Consider the following 20,489-nt stretch of genomic DNA (forward strand, 5'->3'; position numbering starts at 1 on the left):
GCAAATGTCATCGTTTGACAGATTGCCTGAAACAAATGTACGGCTGTGTGATTCGGGGTTATCTTTACCTGTCCGAGGCTTGCAACCATTGTGGTGACACGGAAACATTTTCCTATATGAGCAATAGTGCAGTAAATTACACGGAGCTTGCACGTAATTCCCGCCTGTCGTATGTACATTGTAGTAACTCTTTTTCATTGGCCTACACATCGTTATCAAATAGCATTGATTTGGAAAAAAACAATTAACCAGTTGCATCGGTTGCTTTTTCTCATCGTCTCTAGGTTCCCCAAACAGTGTACCGAACACCACGCCGGAATAGTTATTAATCGTTAGTCATCACGCGGGGGAAGTCTATCCGCAAACTTCCCGATCTCTGTTATAGGTTAGCGTTACGTAGCGACTGTACAACCAAACACAGCACACAGTATGGCCAGCAGTGACGATCAATGGCTGAAAGAGGACGGATATTTGAATGTGGATGCTGAATCCCATGCGATCACTTATCATCCGTACTTGAACGTAATTCTTGTTATCGGAAGTAACAGCGAGGTGAAGCTTCTGGATGTCAATTCCGGTGTCATACTACAAAGTTACAGAATATCGGGTACGGATTGTTCTGTTTGTTTTGTGGGCGCTCAAAACACGACCAGTTAATCATTTGTTTTTTTGTCTTACTTTTGTTTTCTTCACAGATCTTAATTCAGTACGATGCCGGTACTTGCCCCAGCAGGATAAGATACTTATTTGGAATGGTCGCAACATTTGCATGCGCGGCGATTACAATGGTGTGCTGCTGCTGGACACAATTCTTCAGGCCCCGGTCACGTCGACCGACGATCGTGTGCGTTTGGAACTGTTGCTGTCCGAGGCGATTTTGTTTCTGCAGTGTCTCCAGAATCTGGAAGAACACGGTCTGGAGAATATGAGTGACGTTACGAACGAGCTGACGCAAAAGATCAGCGAGGCACAGTCGCATTCGAAACGTGGCATAAAGGCACAAAAATGGGAAACGGTATGTCTGGAGCTGCCACACTCTTCATTACGGATGGTGGCTAGCGGTGTGGTGATGCAGCTACGCCGGCTCGATCAGCACATCCCAGCGATGGCTATCGCCTCGGCAATAAACGAACGGTTGACTGATTTGCTTCGGGGAGCCCGTGTCAACGAGTCAGCCAAATCGGTGCAACGATTTCAGATGTACTCGGAGGCGGCCCGCCGACAAACGTTCGAAGCGTGGCCACACATGGACTACAAATGGGTGCTGCCGGATCAGATGGCCCAGGCCGGGTTCTATCACCAGCCGGGCGAGAATGGGAACAAGGATAGGGCGATGTGTTTCACCTGCACCGTGTGTCTCGTATGCTGGGAGAAAACGGACGAACCGTGGAGCGAACACGAACGTCACTCACCAGACTGCCCGTTCGTTAAGGGAGAGTTCACGCAAAATGTTCCACTGTCTGTAACGTACGCAACGAGTCCGGCCGTCGCGACGGCCGGCTTCAGTTTGATATCGTCTGGCGATCGAGGTGTTGTATTTTGCACCGGCAATCCAGCAGGGGATGTAACAGTGTGGAACATTGAAAGGCAGTTGACAAAGGTGCACGAATTTCAAGTGAAGCTACATCCGGACATTCTGACAACGACATCCATCAGCCCGACCGCGACTGTTAATTCACTCGAGCTGAACGCTTTAGCTGCATACTTTGTTCGATCACCGGCTGGCGGTACCATGCAGCAGCGACGTGCATCACTTTCATTGAAGCCGAAAATGCTCGGCACTAAAATAGTAGCCGGTGTACGGGTGAAAAGCACGGAAACATTCGATAAGGATACGTATGATGTGTATGAACATGATGCAGAAACGACACTGCTGCTGATCGTGTACAACATCGAAGACCCCGTCATGGAGGATACGGTTCCCGGATCACCAACGCTGAGCTCCAACCCACAGGCCAGTTTGACGTTAAGCACTGGCGTTGGTGGCAATGCAAAGAAGTCCAACCTGTTTACCATTATGGAGAGTACGGAGGATGAATCGGTCAAATTGCTGGCCGAACGTACAAACATGCTGATGGATGAATTGAAGCACGCGAAGCAAAAACTGGTAACACAAAATACGAACAAAACGAAAAAGAAGCACTATGCGGATGTTAGTGAGAATGATAGCGGTAAGATTAAAATCCTGGACACACTTACCACTTTACCATCCACTTCGATGAACATAGTGACGGATGCGTTGGCTACTGGCATTAGTAGTACGGTGTCCGGTAACGGGGAAGGTGGCGGTGACGGTGAAGGAGGTGGTGGTACCGGCGATGGTGGAGGTGGAGGAGGAGGCGGTGATGAAAGTACCAGTGCGACGGAAAGTGCTATTTTTTGCATACCTCTACAATACATCGAACTGTCGCCAATAATGATGGACTCGAGTGCCCAGTACTACATCTCGGATATAGTTCCATCGAGCGATAATCGCCATTTGCTGGTCGTGGTTAAATATGAACCTGACATTGCGTCGAAAACATCAACCACAGATTCTAGTGCCTCTAGTACGGATGCGGCAAAGGATGATCAGCAAAAGGTGGATGATGGTACAGATTCATCTGGCCCACTCTGGTATTCCGTTTTGCTGCTGTATTCGCTGAACGAGGACGGATTGGTACGGCTTGATGAGCCATTGATGCTGTTATTGAACCAGGACCAAGTACCGCTTGAGATAACGATGTTGCCAAAGTGTGACGGTACCGGACGCCACTTTGGTGGTCCGGAAACCGACCAAGGTATCTTCGTGATGACCTGTGCTGATGGCAAGCTGCGTATTGTGGCGATAAAAACGCTAACAATCATCTCGGACGCGTCTGTAAAGGATGATCGGTTTGTTTCGGCAACGTACTGCAAAAGCTTAGAGCGGCTGTGCGGTTGCACTGCGAAGGGATGCCTTCATTTCTACTCGTTCTACGATCTAGATGCAGATTCGAGCGATGAGCGCGATGAAGAGATCGTTGTGCAAACGCCATTAGCGGTGGGTAACGATTCAAGCGACAAATCTTACGGAACGACAGGAGTTGATGGCATTGTGCCGATTGATGTGATTGATAATATGAGCACTACGTCCACTGGCCCATCAACAGCGGGACTGTCAAATAATTCAGGAACAACCGGAACAACGCAGCAACAGCAAGCACAGCATCTTCTGGACGGTGTGGGTCTGGAATGGTTGTTAGCTTTCCGCAAGGACGTCAGCAACCTGAACAACCTGAAGATGCTCCACACGTTGACGCTTTTTAGTGAGTTGTTAACACCCTATTCAGCGGAAGTACCCGCTTGTTGGAATGAACTGGAGCAAGCCCAAAAGCAACGGCGAAACCCGCAGCACTTACGGCCCGGAGATGATATGCATCTGACGAAAACATGGCGATTACACAATGATGCGTGCGTGTCGACCGATAGAAGCATAGTTATTTATCTTCTTCATTTAAATAATGTGCTTTCTCTCTCATTATGTGTACGTTTACAGTTCGACATGGGATGAGCATCTGATAGAGCTGAATTTGCCAAAATGTACCTCGCTCGGTCATATCGATTTTAAGTTTTCTCTCTATCAACCGTGCGCCAATTCACCCGCCATTCAGGTGACGTTGTTGAAGCAGAAGTCTATGGGCCTGTGCACACGCCGTAAAACTCAATCGATAAATCGGGTCGATGAGTCTATCAACTTTAACATCGGTGCCGGCGAAGGCAAACGTAAGTTACGCTGTGACATTTGCACTTTTACTTATCGGAGGATAATTTTCTTATTTTTATTGCATTATTTGCAGATTTCGTTGAGAACCCGGTGTTGAGTGAAGAGTATTTGCAAGCCAGAAATGCGGAAATCGTTGTCGGTCCAATTGAACTGGCCTCCTGTATGGATTTGAGCGAACAGGGGGGTTGCGTAACGCTTACGAGTCCAAAGCTACTGAAATCCAAAGGCCGGAACTATTTGCTGCACATTAAAACGATGACGGATCTGTCGAAGGACGGGCAGGGTAAAACTAGAGGTAAGCATGTATGTTAATGCAACAATCTTAATCCTTTTGGGAAATAGAACAGGCTAAATGCGAATGTTGCAATGGCTACACCGGTTGGCTAATAATATCTGGTATGATACGTTGGGGTTGGGGGTTTGTCTTCTATGATACGTCCTTTCACTTTCACGTACTTTTTAAGTTCTTTTTTAATTATTTTACTTTTATCTACTTATTTATCTTCTGAATTGATGCTACAAATTCAAATTGGAACTGAACAGCTATTTGTAATTTGTAATCCATAGCTGTAAATTTGATCTTTTACATTTGGGGCGACCCGGTGGTGTATTTGGTAACGGTGCCGGTCTCACACGACAGGGCCGAGCCAAAATCCCATGCTGACCATTCCTCCGTAGCAAGTACTGACTATCCTGTGATGTGGTAAAATAAGCTTAGAAAGCCTAAAAAGACAGGCATGATTTTATTAGTAGGACCTTACGCCAAGAAAAAGAAGCTATGGGGGGTTTGGTACGGTCATAATTTTGCTTAGAAACTACCTTTTTGTTGAGTCAAGTATTATCGAAAACGCTATAAGATCTCAATGTATTATAAACTCTTTATGAGTTATGCCAAATGATCCTTTAGTTTAAAACTCTTAAGAGCAACTAAAGCATGGGCCATTAGTGTATCGTTGAAATTTTAGCTAAACCCTCCACTTACTCAACCAAGTTACAGTCACAAAGGAATGCTGTCTTTCCTATTTTTCATTTTCTTGTATATTTTACACAAATCTATCAGTTAAGCCACATTAACACACAAGGTGGCTTAATATCAAAGAATCGAAATGCAGGTGATTTTGAAATTTTTAAGGAAAAGATAAATAATATTATTTATATTGTCTTTTGGTCTTCCTTTGTGCCTTTTCGATCGATATCGATAAATAATGAAATTTGGATTGCTCTTATAGACTTTTTTTTAATAAGCTTCCCATGCTTTGCCAACAATGTTATAATCAATATTCTTATTTTACTGTGCTTCTAACGTTGGTGTCTCTGTATTTGTCATATTAAAATTCATTACCATTTCATCATTATCACCAATGGGACAACCTGTGCCACCTAAAAACAAACGGAACGTAATCAACAAACAACATGTATATTCCATCTAATAATCACGAACCAACCGATAATACTAACACAAAATCTACAATCTATGTTGTTCTGTCGGTCTGATTTGTGGCCTTCCTGCCTTCAGTACCGGTTCGGAAGAAGGGCATTACGAGCATTCTACTGACATCGTTGTCGAATATCTCGGTACAATCGAACGCGTCACCCGGCACTGTGCAAGTCGGTAAGGACGGCTCGTTGACGATATTCCCCGTGCCCTCGCCGGCAGGGTCCGCTGCAACGATCAAAACAAGAACAAATGATTTCTACATAGGTAAATTTTGTGACCGATTCGCATGTTCGGTTTATCTTCATTTAGTTAAGTTTTCGTTTCTGTAGTTCGTTCTGAAATTATACTTCATTTGAATGTAGTTGCAAACTTTCACAATGGTGGAAAGCTATAGATTGTTATGTGTAAAACGACAAATGAAAATGAGAAAATTAATGTATTCCTATAATAGATATACTGATTCTGGAAGCATACATACAGTTCATTTTGTTATCGCACATTTTTTTGTACTTTAATAAGTACGGTTTTTTTAAATTCTTTATTAGTTAGTTTTTTGACGTATTATTTTAAGCTAAAGGATAACATTAGTTTTGCGTAAATGTGTAACTAACGCTTAAGATGGAAAGTTTATGTTTCGATTACTTTTATCTTTCCTTTTTTCCATAGGATGTGACTGGTTGAATGAAATATCTATTACCGTCCGAGCCACTCGACAGTTGTACAAGGTTGATCAAGAACGTGCCCAACGGTCAGCTATGTTGGACTCCAACATTCTGCTAGAAAATCTCTTGAGCATTCTCCATCAGCGCAGCGAGGAGAAGGTTTGTGACGATGGTGGTGAGGAGGACATTGGCACTAATCCGCCATCATCGGCAAGTACGACGACGACAGCAACACAATTGCCTGATGAGAATATGATCACAACGCAGCAGAATCTTGCCTTAGACATTCTCATATGGATTGTCACGATTCGTATGATGCGTTACCGATATCCCAAGAACCCATTCGCTAAACGAGCTGCACCATCCGAGGTGCGAAACGTGACCGCAACCGATTTAAACGTACAGCAAACTGAGTGCGTACAAATCATCGAAAAGCATCTTGAGCAAACGATTCGTCATTGTATTGTACTTGCTAATCGTAGCATTGCACATAAGTGTGTTAAATTTGTATCTTTGGCACTAGAGTGAGTATATACGTTAATGGTAGGCCGTATTCGAATAATTCCACATCAAATGACTCAATTGCTATTTTGTCTTTTCGTAGGGGAGCCCAAAACATGGTCGATAAAAATGCTTGTAACACGTTCGAGCAAACGTTAAACGATGCCATCATCAAATGCTTGCCAGACATAGTCAATTCCAACCATGCCGGCGCGTTGCGTTGGTTCGCTTTGCTCATATCGGGAACCACCCTGGCCGAAAATCATTTAACAGTGGCGGATAACTGTATGAAACTGCTTAAATCGGTGGCAGAAGAGCTGCAAAAGCGTAACAATCCCTACTCTGCATTGTTGCGTACCCGTTTCGGGCTGCATGGTTCACCGTTCGATTCGGAAGTGTTCGATGCACAATCCATGGATGGACGCATCGCATTTGGAGGTGGTGTAGCGTATCCATTCGGATGCGGTACGGCAACAAACGGGCTCAACGTGAATGGTGGTGGAGGAAATGGCGGATGCACTAGCTCTAGCAAGAGTGGCGGAGCGAGCGCCAGCGGACCAATAGGATCTTCCGTGTTGACAGGTCCGTCGCCGATAGATTTGCGGCTGATGTGTTTTGCGGACGGCGCCGATCTGAAGTGTTTGTTCGATCAGCTGCGCAGTCGCAGCATTGGGTCACACTTCATGGGACTGCTGGAGGTGGAGCCGCTACACTATTCTTGCTGCGCCACGTCCGATGCAACCCGATTGGAAAATATCGATGCGAATGGGAATACCACCACTACTAGCAGCAGCAATGTGAACGGGTTTGTGGGCGGTTCCGGTAGTGGCACTGGAATTGGAAATGGAATAACAATTGAACCCGTATCTACCGCAAACATGTTAATGGAAAATTCGGTCTCCATCGGTGCGTACACCGTTGATGTGAAAGTTGATATTGCAAATGAGCAGGGTGAGCATGCTGACACGATGATCGTGTCATACGTTGAACCAGATCAGCAGCAAGCGAATAACAGCAGCAATCATGGCAAAAATTTCAACATCACCGTTGGTCCACCCATTAAAAAGACGATTCAGCAAACGCAATCCAGTGAGGCAGATAAAGAAAATATTGGCGACGCATTGATGAACAATGTGAAAAATGTCCTGGTCGATAAGATTTTCTTTTCGGCACTACAAAAGCATAAGCTAAAATCGGCTGCAAATGCGTCTGCAGACACCATTGGCTTTCCGACTTACTTGCAGCAGTCTAAACCACATACCATCAATATCGGAAGTGACGGAGGAATGTTGAAAGATACAGAAACTTTTGACGATATATCCGTTAATGATTCGGAAACTTGTGATGTGTTTAACCCAGCTGAACAGAAGGCTACAACATTAATAATATCAGACACGGATGCTGCGGAAGTAGCTGCTTACGGCATAAACAAGAGCTCTGTTGCCGAAAGTTCACGTTCGTCGAAAGTTGTGTCCTTCGTTTCGAACGATGCCAATCTGGACCTACAGCACGGTCCACACATCTCACTGTTGGACAACAAAATTCAGGAATATTTCGAAGAAAAAAGCACCGAAGCGGATAACGCTATCGATCAATCTGGCGCACTACCATGGCACAAACTGCTCAGTTGTCCACCAAAGCAGACAATCGTGGTTGAGCGGATGCATTCTTCGGCTATTCGGTATGTTACGCTTGACTTTGGTGCACCAATTATGCTGACGGATGTAATCATACCCGCCCATTCGGATCTTGCATCGCTCTCAATCGATGTATGGTGTTTTGAAGAGGAAGCGGATAGCGTGAGATTGGTTGTTTCGCAGGACATTCATTCGCGTACACTTGTGTTGAGCGATTTACAGCCGCCGCCTATTTGTCGGTATCTCAAGATCACGATTACCGGCAGGTACGGGATGACAGCTACGCGTTGCCGCATACCAATGGGTTCATTCTACGGTCATATCGTTATCCTCGATCGGGAAGTATACGCAGATCCAGGTAAGTCGAAGCTTGTTAGAAACGATACGCATTTGTTTGCTGAATTGATTCATTCCCATTTTTAGTGATGAAATTTCTGCAAAAAAGGAAAACGAATGTGCACACGCAATTGAAGGTTTTGAAAGCTTTGTACGAAGACGTCCATTGCCGGTACTGTCTGGCTAGCAGCAAGCTGATGGATCTGCTTGTGCCGTATCTTAACAGCGATGCATCGAACATTGCGCACATGCAAGCTTTCTTAAATCGCATGAAAGATACCTCATTTGGCGGTGGGCTAGGTGCCGATGTGTATGGAACGTATGGCACGTACGGCTCCTCGGTTGGAACCGGTGGCAATAGTGCCTCTGTAGAGTGCGCTAAGGTGACAGCCGCATACGAAGAGTGTATTGGATTCCAGCACCAGTTGAATGTCATTCGTCGTGTGATTGATCGTATCAGACCATCGATTGATGCGAATAATCCGTTGCTGGCACAGCTTATGCTTCCTACACAGCCATCGCCGTTGAGCGATTGCACTGACCTAAGTTCTGTCTATACGGATAAGCTGCGCGTTATGAGCGAGTGTCTGATTGAAGTTGTACTGCAGCTAATAACAACGTATGGTGGTATGCCTGCATTGGGGGTTGTCGAGCAACAAAATCTAACGCCACCGCAACACATCAATCAAGACATGTGTAATTTGCTGTTCGATACTATGGTGATTGCCGGTGATGCTCATACTCAACTCGCTACATGTTCGATGCTTGTCCGAATGTGCTGCTTCGAGTCGTGGTGGGGAGATTTTCTGGCCGATAAATTTTTAACCCTGTACTCGTCACAAAATGAGCGCATTTTCCCGCAGGATCGGTAAGTTAAAATGTGTTTTTTTTTATAACAATGTTATTGTGGGATGATAACCGCGATCTTGGCATTTTTCGTATTTTTTTTGTACTTTTCAGTGTATTCCTACTATTGACCTATTTGGGACGCCGAAGTATCGCCATCGGTCGTAGTCGTACAACAGTGATTGATGCCATTTTGCGCAGTTTGGCAACACTGTTAGCCCCGCTAGCTACGAATAGTGGATCCGGTTTAAGTATCTGGTGCAGTACGGATTTAAATTTGCTTGGCTGGATATTGCTATTTCTGTCTGTGTGCCTGGATGACGGAACGGAGGGAAGGAAGGATCAAAACAACTTGCGATGGGACTTTATGTCCGGTGAAACGGACATGGTTAAAGCTCGCATGAATATGAACAACAGTGGTCTGCGAACCTTGACCCGATCGTTCAAGAAACGGCTAATTCAAACAAAGCAATACAGCCAACTTTCGGGTAAGTTAAGCTGAAAGATTATTTTCAAATGGTTCTAATGATTTCAATATTATATGTGTTTTAGGAGCTACATCAAAGCTAGAAATGGCATTAAAGCAGCAAGAAAATCAACTTAAAAAACTGACCGTCAACATAAAGCAAAGTTTGGGCGATTATATTAACGAAATCAACAGCAAAATGAAAGAGATCGGTGAATCAACCATTACACCGTTGAGTAAAAACGAACTGTCGCAGGAAGGCAATAGCGTAATATCGTCTTCGTCAAGTGGAAATCACATTGGCTCATCCATCAGCAGTAGCACCACCACAAACCAAGCATCTGGCACGAAAAATGGAGGAAAGTTCGTTATCGTTAGAGATGTATCCAGCGAACCAGGTATGAGTCATTCAGCATCAACTTCAAAGGGCGTCGGTGATATGGCTGGTGGTGGCGACGGAGAGACTCCATTCGACACAGGGCTGAAGTCGATGAAGATTGATAAAATTATCGTCGTAATTCGGGGTCTAATAGGATTGCTCCTTAGTATGGATTTTACTTGCAACATGGATCTATTCCTTATCACGTGCAAAATAATTGCTCGTTTAGTGTTAGCCTGTCGGCCCGCACTACAGCTATCAAAGATCATTACGACGAACCAATTGCTGCAGCTGGTTAGGATTGCAGTGTGGGAGAATCAGCAACAACCTTGGGCAGTGCATGCAATAACCTGTCTGCTGCAGGATGTATTGGAGGCAGACAAAAGCTTCAAGGATGGCGAAAATGATTCCACGGAATCACCAGGCGAAGAAGATGCTGCAGGTGTTTCGGTGGCAGCTAATCCAATGGGTTCAACCTCGACATTGCACTCGATGCGACCGCCGGTGGAGGTACCATATAAGCAACAACATCAACAACATCCGTTACAGAACCCGACACATCATGTATCTTGTGATCTTAGCTACGCCGACGTGGCCAAAAATCAGCTACCGTCGGTGGTTGAATGTGATGATCCCGAGATGGAGGAAATATTAATTATCGACGACATATTTTCGGCTCGCGAAAAACGCTTCCTCAAGCGTGATATCGTATCGTTTGCTAGTAAATATAGCATCACGAATAAGTAAGTTGCATTTTGGGGGTCGTTGATTCCATTTAAATATCATGTTGCTTCTCTGTTTTGCAGAACTGTTTCGGCAGCGATGGATGAGCGGCTTGAGATGGGATTGGATACGAACGTAGAAATTGTGCTCCGACGACTGACAACTCGATCGGCCTTCAATCTGATCAGTAGCTTACCCCACGTATCCATGATGCCTGAATTGGCTGGTAGTATGAACGCATTTGGACAACCATCGGAATCATTACTCCCGTGGCCAGAGAATATCATTGATGTCTGGTCCGGACCAGAATATTTACAAGGCATAGAGACCAACAGTATGCTAACGGAGGTTTTCGATAAAATTCTCTCCGATCTTCATCAGCTCGATTCTTGGCTAAACCTGGAGAAAATTCTCCAGCTTTGGCTGACGTTAAACGGGGAAACGCATGAAACTATGCCCGGAAGCTGTGCAACCGGGTTGAATCCCTATTCCTATTCACGCATTCCGTTTGGCGATCGGGCGGTTAGGGGACTGTTGAAGGCACTAGCCACGCATCCGAACATAAAGCTACGAGCTTGGTGCCTTGGCTTTCACTGCTTGAATTTAGCTTGCAAGCCGCATTTCGAAGCAGATCATCTTGAGCCGACATCCACTAGCAGTGATAATTACTTCCGACGTATGGGGAATCTGATAGTAAATGATGAAAACTTTGAGAAGATGCTCCTGCGATTTTTCTCTGGTGCCGATCAATCGATGATTTCCATGGACGGTAGTAGCAGTCGTTATGTGAGTATAATTGCATCATCAAGAGCAAAATAGTGTAAAATTCTATTTATGCAAATAATGAAAAAAAAAAACATGTCTTATAATGGCTTTTTGCAGGCTGGGCCAACCGTATGTAAGCTTGTAATAGAATTGTTCGGTTGGTTGGAGTTACGTTGCAATGTGAAAGATATGCTAAAGCAAACACTTCTGCGAGTGACATTGCATCTGGTGCAGTTTGGTGGTGCGATTGGCAACCAACAGGGTCCAATCGATGCACAGAGTCAAATGATAAAGGTACTGCTGAATTTCCCATTCGACAAAAGTGATTTGGGCATTGCGATGAGTGTCATTGAGTGCGTTTGTAAGTATCTCAAGTTATTTCATGCAAATTTCATACGAAATTTTTCCTTTGACTGACACATCCGTTTTTTACAGCACATTTGGTGTACAACAATGTGGTGAATGTGGAAAAACTATACTGTCAGAAAACGACAGAGAACAGTAATTCTGCTGCTATGTTGGGCGGGGGGATGCGCTTTAGTAGCCTCTTTGCTACCGTATTCAATGCAGAATCCAATCGCGCTTGTAAATCCGCTACCGATAGTTCGCTGTTGGTAGATTTGCTAAAGCTGGCATCGATACTTGTGAATACGAAAAATCCACATACCACAGGCACGGGAAGTGAACCCGGTACGACGGATGATGCTCACACCGGGTCGGTTGGAGGACAATCTGTTAGTGTAGATAATTTGAATACATCTAGCGAAAGTCAGACGGATGAAATAAAAGCAGAACAGCAGCATACCGGAGCTGGTGGTGCAGGAAGTGCAGGAAATGTTCCAGGGAATGGAACGAACGCCGGAAATAGTACAGCGGGCAACAGTGAGACTCGTCCAAAGGTCCCATGCTTTACGGACACGGTGTTGCAACATTCGCCAACAATGAATCGCTTGCTGAGCGCCCTTTCCCACTGCAACCATTCATCGTTGACGATGCTGGTAGCGTCAACAGTCAGTTACGGCACTGGTGCTGAAAATAACGGTGCCAAGACCATTCGAAATACGCATCCGGAGCTATGTACTGTAGCGGATGCTGTATTCCAGTTGCTGCTATACCTTAGTCGAACCGCGTCACAGAATGAGCTGGTGGTGAAACCCCTGTTTGAGTACATTAACAACGCGTCCAACGTAAGGCATCCGATGCCAAAGCTACATCTGTCGGAACCATTCCTGTGGTTCATACTAAAGGTTCTCGGTACACCTGCATCTGTTGCGATTTTCACTGAACTAGGCGGCATACAGGTACTGTGTGAAAGTTTGGTTCGCAGCAATCGAGCGCTGATTAACACACAACCGAGCCTTGTGTCGATGATAATGCAACGGCTGTCGAAGTCGTCTGTTGGTTTACATGGAGTAAGTGTTGCTACAGGAAGCGGTATGGCTGGTGGGAACTGCAGTGGAAGCTCTTCGAAGAAAAGCACTCCAATCATAGCGACGCCACGAAACGAAGAGGGGCTAATCAATTTCGCACCATATTCCACAATTACCTCGGACAATTTATCGGTACAGGCGGCAGATGTGTTAATTCAGGCGCCCCTTGCGTCCCATCGTCGAGCCCGCAATCCTGCATGGAGCTATTTGTTTTACCCAAACGAATCGAATGTTGATCTTACGATCACACTGCCAACTGCCGTGTTGTTGAAGGAGGTGCAGCTTCAACCTCATCTAGCGACACTTGCTTCGTGTCCTTCGGCTGTAGCAATCGAAGTAACAAGGGACAGTATCCTTGGACCGATACCCATAACTCAGCCCATTTCAACCGTAGGTATGACGTGTATTCGGTTACGCTTTGCACAGCCTGAAATTGCCACTAGCGTTATCATTCGGTTGTACCGGCCGCGCGATGCTTTAAACATTGGTTTAACGCAAATATCCATACTGGGAACGACCACGTTCGGTGAGCTGCCTCCAACTGGTGGAGGACCCTCTGGGTTTGCTGGGGGCTCGATGCAAAACTGGCCCAATTCCTCTATTGTAGCGATCGGTGGAGGATCGGGGTCGACCGTTAACCTCAAGCCGTCCAACGATGTGTGCAGCTATCGTAAGGCATTTGGTTTAGTCGATATGGACGAAGGAGGAGTCGGACTGGGAGGAACCGGAATTGACGACGATCGTATGGCCGGAGCAGCACGTACCAGTCTAGGCTGGCTGCGTGTGCTAACGCAGTGTTTCAGCGTGACCATCTACTATGCCGATCAGCAGCTCGCGAATCGTGTAATTGATGCCGCAAATGAGGTAACGGGATTCATGGAGGCTTGCTGCGCATTGCTGAACATCGCACCGAATAGTCCGAATGATACTCTGCAAAATTTGGAAACCGTCTTGCTTAAGCTGGGATTGCACAGCCGCGAAATGGGCTTGCGGCTGATTAACACGCTGCTGCGACAAAGCATACCCCAGACGTTTCAACTCTCGAACGACTCCATCTCTGATCTGCTTTATCAGTTGTGCACAATGCAGAATGAACATACGCGCGATCGGTTGCAAGCCATGCTGGAATGGGTGTTGACGCTTTACGAACGCTACCAGCAGAACATTACCATGGGATCGGGTGGCAGTACGGTGAACCAGCATCACCGATTGGCTCTCCACTCGACAAATCCATACAGTGGTTTCGTACGATGTCTCGCCGCTATTCTCTGGCAAGTGTTTGCAACGGATCTGATTCCCGATCTGTTGGAAATGGTCACGCGTGAATTGTTCGACGTACTTTTCAACTGGCTGCAGGAGCTCAAACAGCACGAAGGTGCTAGCGGGCCTTTGAAGAAAGCGATCGATGCGCTGCTTTGTTCGGTTTGTTGCATCCGGCCAGAGTTTTTCACCATGCTTCTACGGCGAATGGGTGTTCTGGTGCCGAACCTGTCGACTGATCTGACAGCATCAATTTCGGACGATCGTAAGGACGGGGAACGACGAACAGACGATAGCAAGCAGGAAGAGTCGGACACTACTGAATGGTATAGCCATTTGGTGATAGAAGATATTGCGTGCCTGGATTTATCGTGCAGTCAGCTGGCGACAATTGCCATGGCCAGCCAGTCTCCGTTGGCCGTGCAGCAGCTCATCGATTCAGGACTGCCGAAGTTATTGAACTCGGTCATCTTGGAGTTTTGTCGCCGGGCGACGAACTGTGTTGAACGGCTACGACGAGGGCCAATAAAAGCCGGTGCTAGTGGTAGCGTTGGTCAACCTACGGTTCCATCTACAAGTGGATCGACCGAAGGATGTTTAACAGATGCTGATAAATGGAGCGGTGGAGAATCGGCTGAAAATGCTACAAATCTACCGATGGTGAACATTCACAAGATAACGGAAATTTTGGCCTTCTTTACCGACATGTGTTCCGAGGGACATATGCGCGATTGGTTGGGTAGCCACGAGGGCGCTATCTTCTGGGAGCCATTGTTGCTGTTGCTGTGTAACAGTCATCTCGCAAACGTGACGCGTGAAATAACGACACAATCATGCCTGGAATTGGAGGAATGTTTCATCAAGTTCCTATCGCGCGTTACCACTTGTCACCCGAAAAATCAGGAAGTGCTAACAATCAACCTAATCTCAGTGATACGAAAGTCAGATCCAACGGAGGAAGCGATGCATAGTAACGCTGGCGAAGGAGGTGCGGCGCCATCCACTTCTATTCCAACACCAGGAACGCTTACGAAGAGCTGTATTTCTGGCTTCACTCGTAGGCTGTTACTACAGATTTTACTTGAAAGCGAAAAGATAATGGTAGCGGTACGTAGCGATCTGCCCTTGATGCAAAGCAAAGAAATGAACGGCGGAGGAGGAGCAGGTGGGCTTTACAACTCAATCGCCAATCATCCTTCGAAGCGTCCGAACGCGCATCTCATGCTGTTCCAATTAAGCACGAATGCTAAATGTCAGGATATACTGGATCAATGTGCTGCCGCCGTATATCAGCCAATCTTACCCTCTGCCGTGGCGGTATCTGCTTCAAGCGCTGGTGCACAGCCCTCGGTTGTTGCCACTTCTGCGGGTGCCTCCGCTGGACCATCGTCCGCTATGCCAGTAGGCGGTCTGGGTGGCGACCTGTCGTTGTTATCTGCTGGTGGAAGTACAATAGCAACGGATGTAGGTGGGCAGTCCATGGGTTCCAGTGGTCCTAGTAACACACAGAGTGAACTGTGGGAGCTAGGTATGGGTCTTGAATTTCTAAGTGTTGCTGCTGGAGTTACGGCGAAGGATAAGCGGTTGAAGGAAGCGAAAAATCAGGCAACAACGATGCGCCGGAAAGATTTGCTTTCAATGTTCAGTAAGTGGAACATAAACTTTATATCGTATTGGTATGTGTTATCTAATGTTTTGTAATGCTTGATTTCCAATTGTAGAAATAAAAATGGATGATTCAAAGCTTTCCGTACCGGATGGCATGTTCTTGACGCACTCGGCAGTGCCGGAAGTAATTATAACGAGCGATACGACTATCTCGCAACTGCTAACTATGCTAAAATCCGCGGGCATATCGCTCTCGATTCCGTGCATAAATCTAAACTTGGTAAGTCATGGTAAACACATTTATTGTCGACAATCGTAACAATATGTTTTTTCCGCTTTCTTGAAGATTGATGCCAAAAATAGACCTCCTACCGATATATCTACTGGGGAACCGTCCTCGATGTCCTCATCAACTGGAGCGGGATCATCAGCGTACATGCGTGCAACGGAATTTTTGCCCTTACCGTCGCCTCTGCAGATATTCTCAAGCCGTGGAGGTCTCTCACTGCTAGCACACTATCTACCGACCGTGTATCCTGAAATGCCGAAGAGCAGTGCTCACTACATGGACAAAGATCGTAGCCCGCCAGGCGGTACGGGAACAGGCAGTGCCGGTGCCGGTAACGAATGGGTGAAACTCGAACAGATGGATGAAATTTACGAGGATTTAGACGATATTGTCGCAGAATCGTCCCCGAAAGCGCAATCTATTACCGCCATTCCACAGCATTCGCTCGCAGCCTTTGCACTGTTCCTAAAGCTTCCGGCGTACTCCGAAGTTTTGCTCAACGATACCGTCCGGGCACAGTGTTTGCTGCGTTTGATACTGGGTGTTACTAGTGACGGTGAGGGTAACGAAATCTACAGCATGCCCCTATCCAACACATTGCCAACGCTGCCATTTGAAGTGTTCCGGCAATTGCTAGAATCGTCACCATTGACCACTGATGATGGCGTACTGCTGCGGCGTATGGTGATCGAAGTTGGTGCAATACATCTCGTGTTAAACTGTCTTAGCATCTTTACCCATCACAACAACAATGGATCAGTACGATCCGGTGCGACCGCATCAGTGCCTGTTGGAACAAGCAGTAACAGTACAACAAGCAATGTAAGTTATTTTTTCCTCCCTTTGTTTATGCCCATTAACAGTAAATCGAGACTGTCTTTTTCTTGCAGACATTCGACACGTTGTATCAAGGAATATCTGCTGGCAATGGTACCAATAAATCATCATCCACTATGACTGGTAACGCCACTGCTAATAACTCAGAGGATCAACCGAATGCTGATGATAAAGGGCATATGTACTGGGCTAAGGGAACAGGTTTTGGTACCGGTTCAACGCAACAATCGTGGAACGTGGAACAGGCACTGATGCGACAAAAAAGTGAGGAAGAACATGTTACCGTGCTGTTACAGGTAAGTCGAAGAATATTCTACTTGCACACTTTTATTTTTGAATCCTTCCGTTAACCCATACCTTCCACGCATATTGCCCCGATAGGTTCTGTCGAGTTACATTAATCCTGGCTGCAACAGTTATGTGATCAGCTCCGGTACGGAAGAATTGCACAACTATAAGGATTCGTTTGAATCGGTCGGCGATCTACCACCGATCTTCCTCGATCTCATTCAGCAAAGCTGTCTCATTCCTGCCCTTAGTTCCTATTTGCGCAACGATTCAGGTAAGCTCTGATGGTTGAATGCTAAGCCGAGTGCGGTGTGTAGTAAACAGTAATGTTTTGTTATTTGCAGTGTTGGATATTACGCGACATATACCACTTTACCGCGCCATTTTGCAACTGCTGCGAGCCATTTCTGTGTCTAACCAGCTAGCAATGCTGCTGGTGAACAAGAATGCCAGCGAGGGTAAACTGTCCATCGCTGGGTTGTTGTCGAACATGAAAGCCTGTGTGGATACTTATGCTAGTCGATTGAAGTGAGTATATGGTGATAGTTAGCGATTGACAGTTGCATTGACAACTTACGATTGTTTATTTTTGTTATCTTGCTTTGGGTTATTATAGAGTGAATAAAAAGTCCAACTTGAAAGGACAGACGCAAAAAATTATCGTCAGCTTGGACGACGGTGATGATGAAGGGTTAGCATTGATGATGCATGACATTCAACTTACTTCGCTACTGGTGCAAAATGCTACCAACATGGACACCACGAGTGCGACTGAGGAGGGAGAAAAGCAATTGATTCCACGACCGATCACAAAATCGGTTGAAGACAAGTATCTGGAGATTATGAAAGCGTTGCAGTTCGGTAAGAAAAACGTCGTAAAACGATGCATTTGTGTTGCTGTATCTATTATCGTTAGGTTTTGTCCTAAAACGATTTGTTTGTTTTGTTTTTGCAGACACTTACGAGATGATTGCGGAATCGGAGAATGGGTACCGCTTTACGATTTCACATCATTTTGAAACGAACGTACGGATGGCAGGAGACCGCGGCCACCCAGGGCGGGTTAAACGGTTGGCGCAGGAAACGGTTACCCTGTCCACTAGTTTACCCCTGTCGTACAGCAGTTCGGTATTTGTACGCTGTGACACGGATCGGTTGGATATCATGAAGGTGCTAATTACCGGACCGGCAGAAACGCCCTACGCTAACGGTTGCTTCGAGTTTGACGTGTACTTCCCACCGGACTATCCCAACTCACCGATGATGATCAACCTGGAAACGACCGGTCGCAATACGGTCCGTTTCAATCCTAATCTGTACAATGACGGTAAGGTTTGCTTATCGGTGCTGAACACGTGGCACGGACGACCAGAAGAAAAGTGGAATGCGCATACTTCAAGCTTTCTGCAAGTGCTCGTATCGATTCAGAGCCTTATTCTGGTACCGGAACCATATTTCAATGAGCCTGGGTTCGAGCGCAGTCGAGGTACTCCGACCGGTACGCACAGTTCCCGGGAGTACAACAGCAACATCTATCAGGCGTGCGTGCGATACGCGATGCTGGAACAGTTGCGTCATCCGTGTCCCTGCTTCCAGGACGTCATACATGCACATTTCTGGCTGAAACGTAATGAAATTTGTAACCAGATCGAGGAATGGATTGCCGAACTGAGCCATCCTTTGCAACATGAGCGAACCGGTCGTACGATATCCTTCAATGCGATGGTACTGCGTCGTCAATATAGACAGTTGCGTGAAGAGCTTGCCAAGCTGACACCACCGGAAGGACTAGAGGAGGCAGACTATCCGTTTAACGCCGGTAACAATATTACACCTACCACTCCTTCGGCCACTGCCAGCACTGCAAACTCCTCCACCACATTACCATCGAATGCAACTCTTCCCACCTGTCCGTCCGGCTCGTTGGTACACTCATCGTCGTCGTGCTCGTCATCGTCGTCCTCGACGTCATCGTCGTCTTCTTCTTCATCGTCGACATCGTCCTCCTCGTCGTCGTCTTCATCTTCATCTTCGAATTTGTCAGTTCATAGCCAGCAAGCTGCCACGAATGTGGCGGACAGCATCGTAACGGATGGCGGTGGTTCCGAGAGTGGCGGTAGTAGCGTCATGCTCCAAATAGGCATTGTTTCGAACAGCGTTGAAGACGATGCAGAAGTGAAGGACGGTATGCGTGACGGTAATGAGACAGACAGTGGTAGCGGTGGCGGGATGATGACGGAAGAAGTAGCCGTCGTATTTAGTGATCATTCCGAGGAGCAAGGTAGTGAAATCAATGTTCATTCCGGTACCGGTTCGGGTGGTGGTGGTGGCGACTGCAGTGAATCTTCATCTAGCGGCAGCAGCATTATGACGGGCGTTTCTGCAGGTTCCGTCGATAATAGCAGCAGCGATTCAACTGCCATCACTGGCGGGCTATCTGAGGAGATGGCCGGCTCCAACCAACTGCCGACCGCCGACGACATTAGCAGTATCAATAACAGCAGCATTGAGAAACCAATTAGTAGCAGTGTGCACGAATCCCTAGACGATGACGCTGATTTGTCGCTAGAGGAGATGGCACTGTCAATGGTTTAGGTAAGTGGAAGTAAGCAAATGCCTTCAGAATAGTAGTCATTTTATAAAGTGTGTCCATTTCTTTGCAGACTTATATTCAGACATCAAAGGTTCAGGTTTAGTCATCAAAAAAGGCGTACCTGTAGCCCCAGTTCGCGAAAATGGACCGCAGTTACATCTTCATGCATGAAATGAGACCGGTAGTAGTAAATTTAACACCCCGATTGTTGTATGGTTGAGCGCACGGGCTACCGCTGGGATTGTGGATCGCGCCCTTGCTTTTGTGGAAGCGTACAGTGATGTGATATAATTAGTTTTGCTTTCAATGCAATGGAAGAGCTTTCGATCTCACACGAATAATTGAATGAGTTGAAACTCCAAATGCTAGCGAGTGTCGGCAACAACTGGGAGAGGTAACGGGGTAATAAGGCGACAAATATAAGGAATTCAGTAATGGTAACGGGCAGTGGAATGAAGAAATCGTGCATTTTTTGCTTGTTCGAGCATGTGTGTGTATGAGGGAGTGATGGAGGATATGCAATTATAATATCCCTTTCAAGAAGCCATAGAAAAGAAGTGAACAAACAAACTCCATAGTTTAATCACATTAAGTAACACAGTTTATTGTCTTTTTTCCCTTTACAAGCGGGGTCCGTAAAGTTTTTTACATAATTGAATGATACAGAATTATGGGGGAAGAATGTT

General features: G+C 46.2%; 1 protein-coding gene across 1 annotated transcript; it reads left to right on the forward strand.

The window, feature by feature from the left end:
• Positions 1 to 429: 429 nt before the first annotated feature.
• LOC128708575 (baculoviral IAP repeat-containing protein 6) lies at positions 430 to 19,805 on the forward strand. Its single transcript, XM_053803554.1, has 20 exons — positions 430 to 607; positions 696 to 3,432; positions 3,518 to 3,744; positions 3,819 to 4,040; positions 5,262 to 5,447; positions 5,850 to 6,369; positions 6,450 to 8,341; positions 8,407 to 9,187; positions 9,280 to 9,653; positions 9,718 to 10,753; positions 10,817 to 11,519; positions 11,616 to 11,859; positions 11,934 to 15,833; positions 15,910 to 16,076; positions 16,143 to 16,907; positions 16,976 to 17,218; positions 17,304 to 17,484; positions 17,555 to 17,738; positions 17,827 to 18,071; positions 18,166 to 19,805. The coding sequence occupies exons 1-20, from the start codon at positions 430 to 432 to the stop codon at positions 19,803 to 19,805; spliced, it is 16,425 nt and encodes a 5,474-aa protein (XP_053659529.1).
• Positions 19,806 to 20,489: the final 684 nt, after the last annotated feature.

The sequence above is a fragment of the Anopheles marshallii genome, chromosome 2 (assembly GCF_943734725.1).
Source record: "Anopheles marshallii chromosome 2, idAnoMarsDA_429_01, whole genome shotgun sequence".
Classification (NCBI taxonomy): Eukaryota; Metazoa; Arthropoda; class Insecta; order Diptera; family Culicidae; genus Anopheles; species Anopheles marshallii.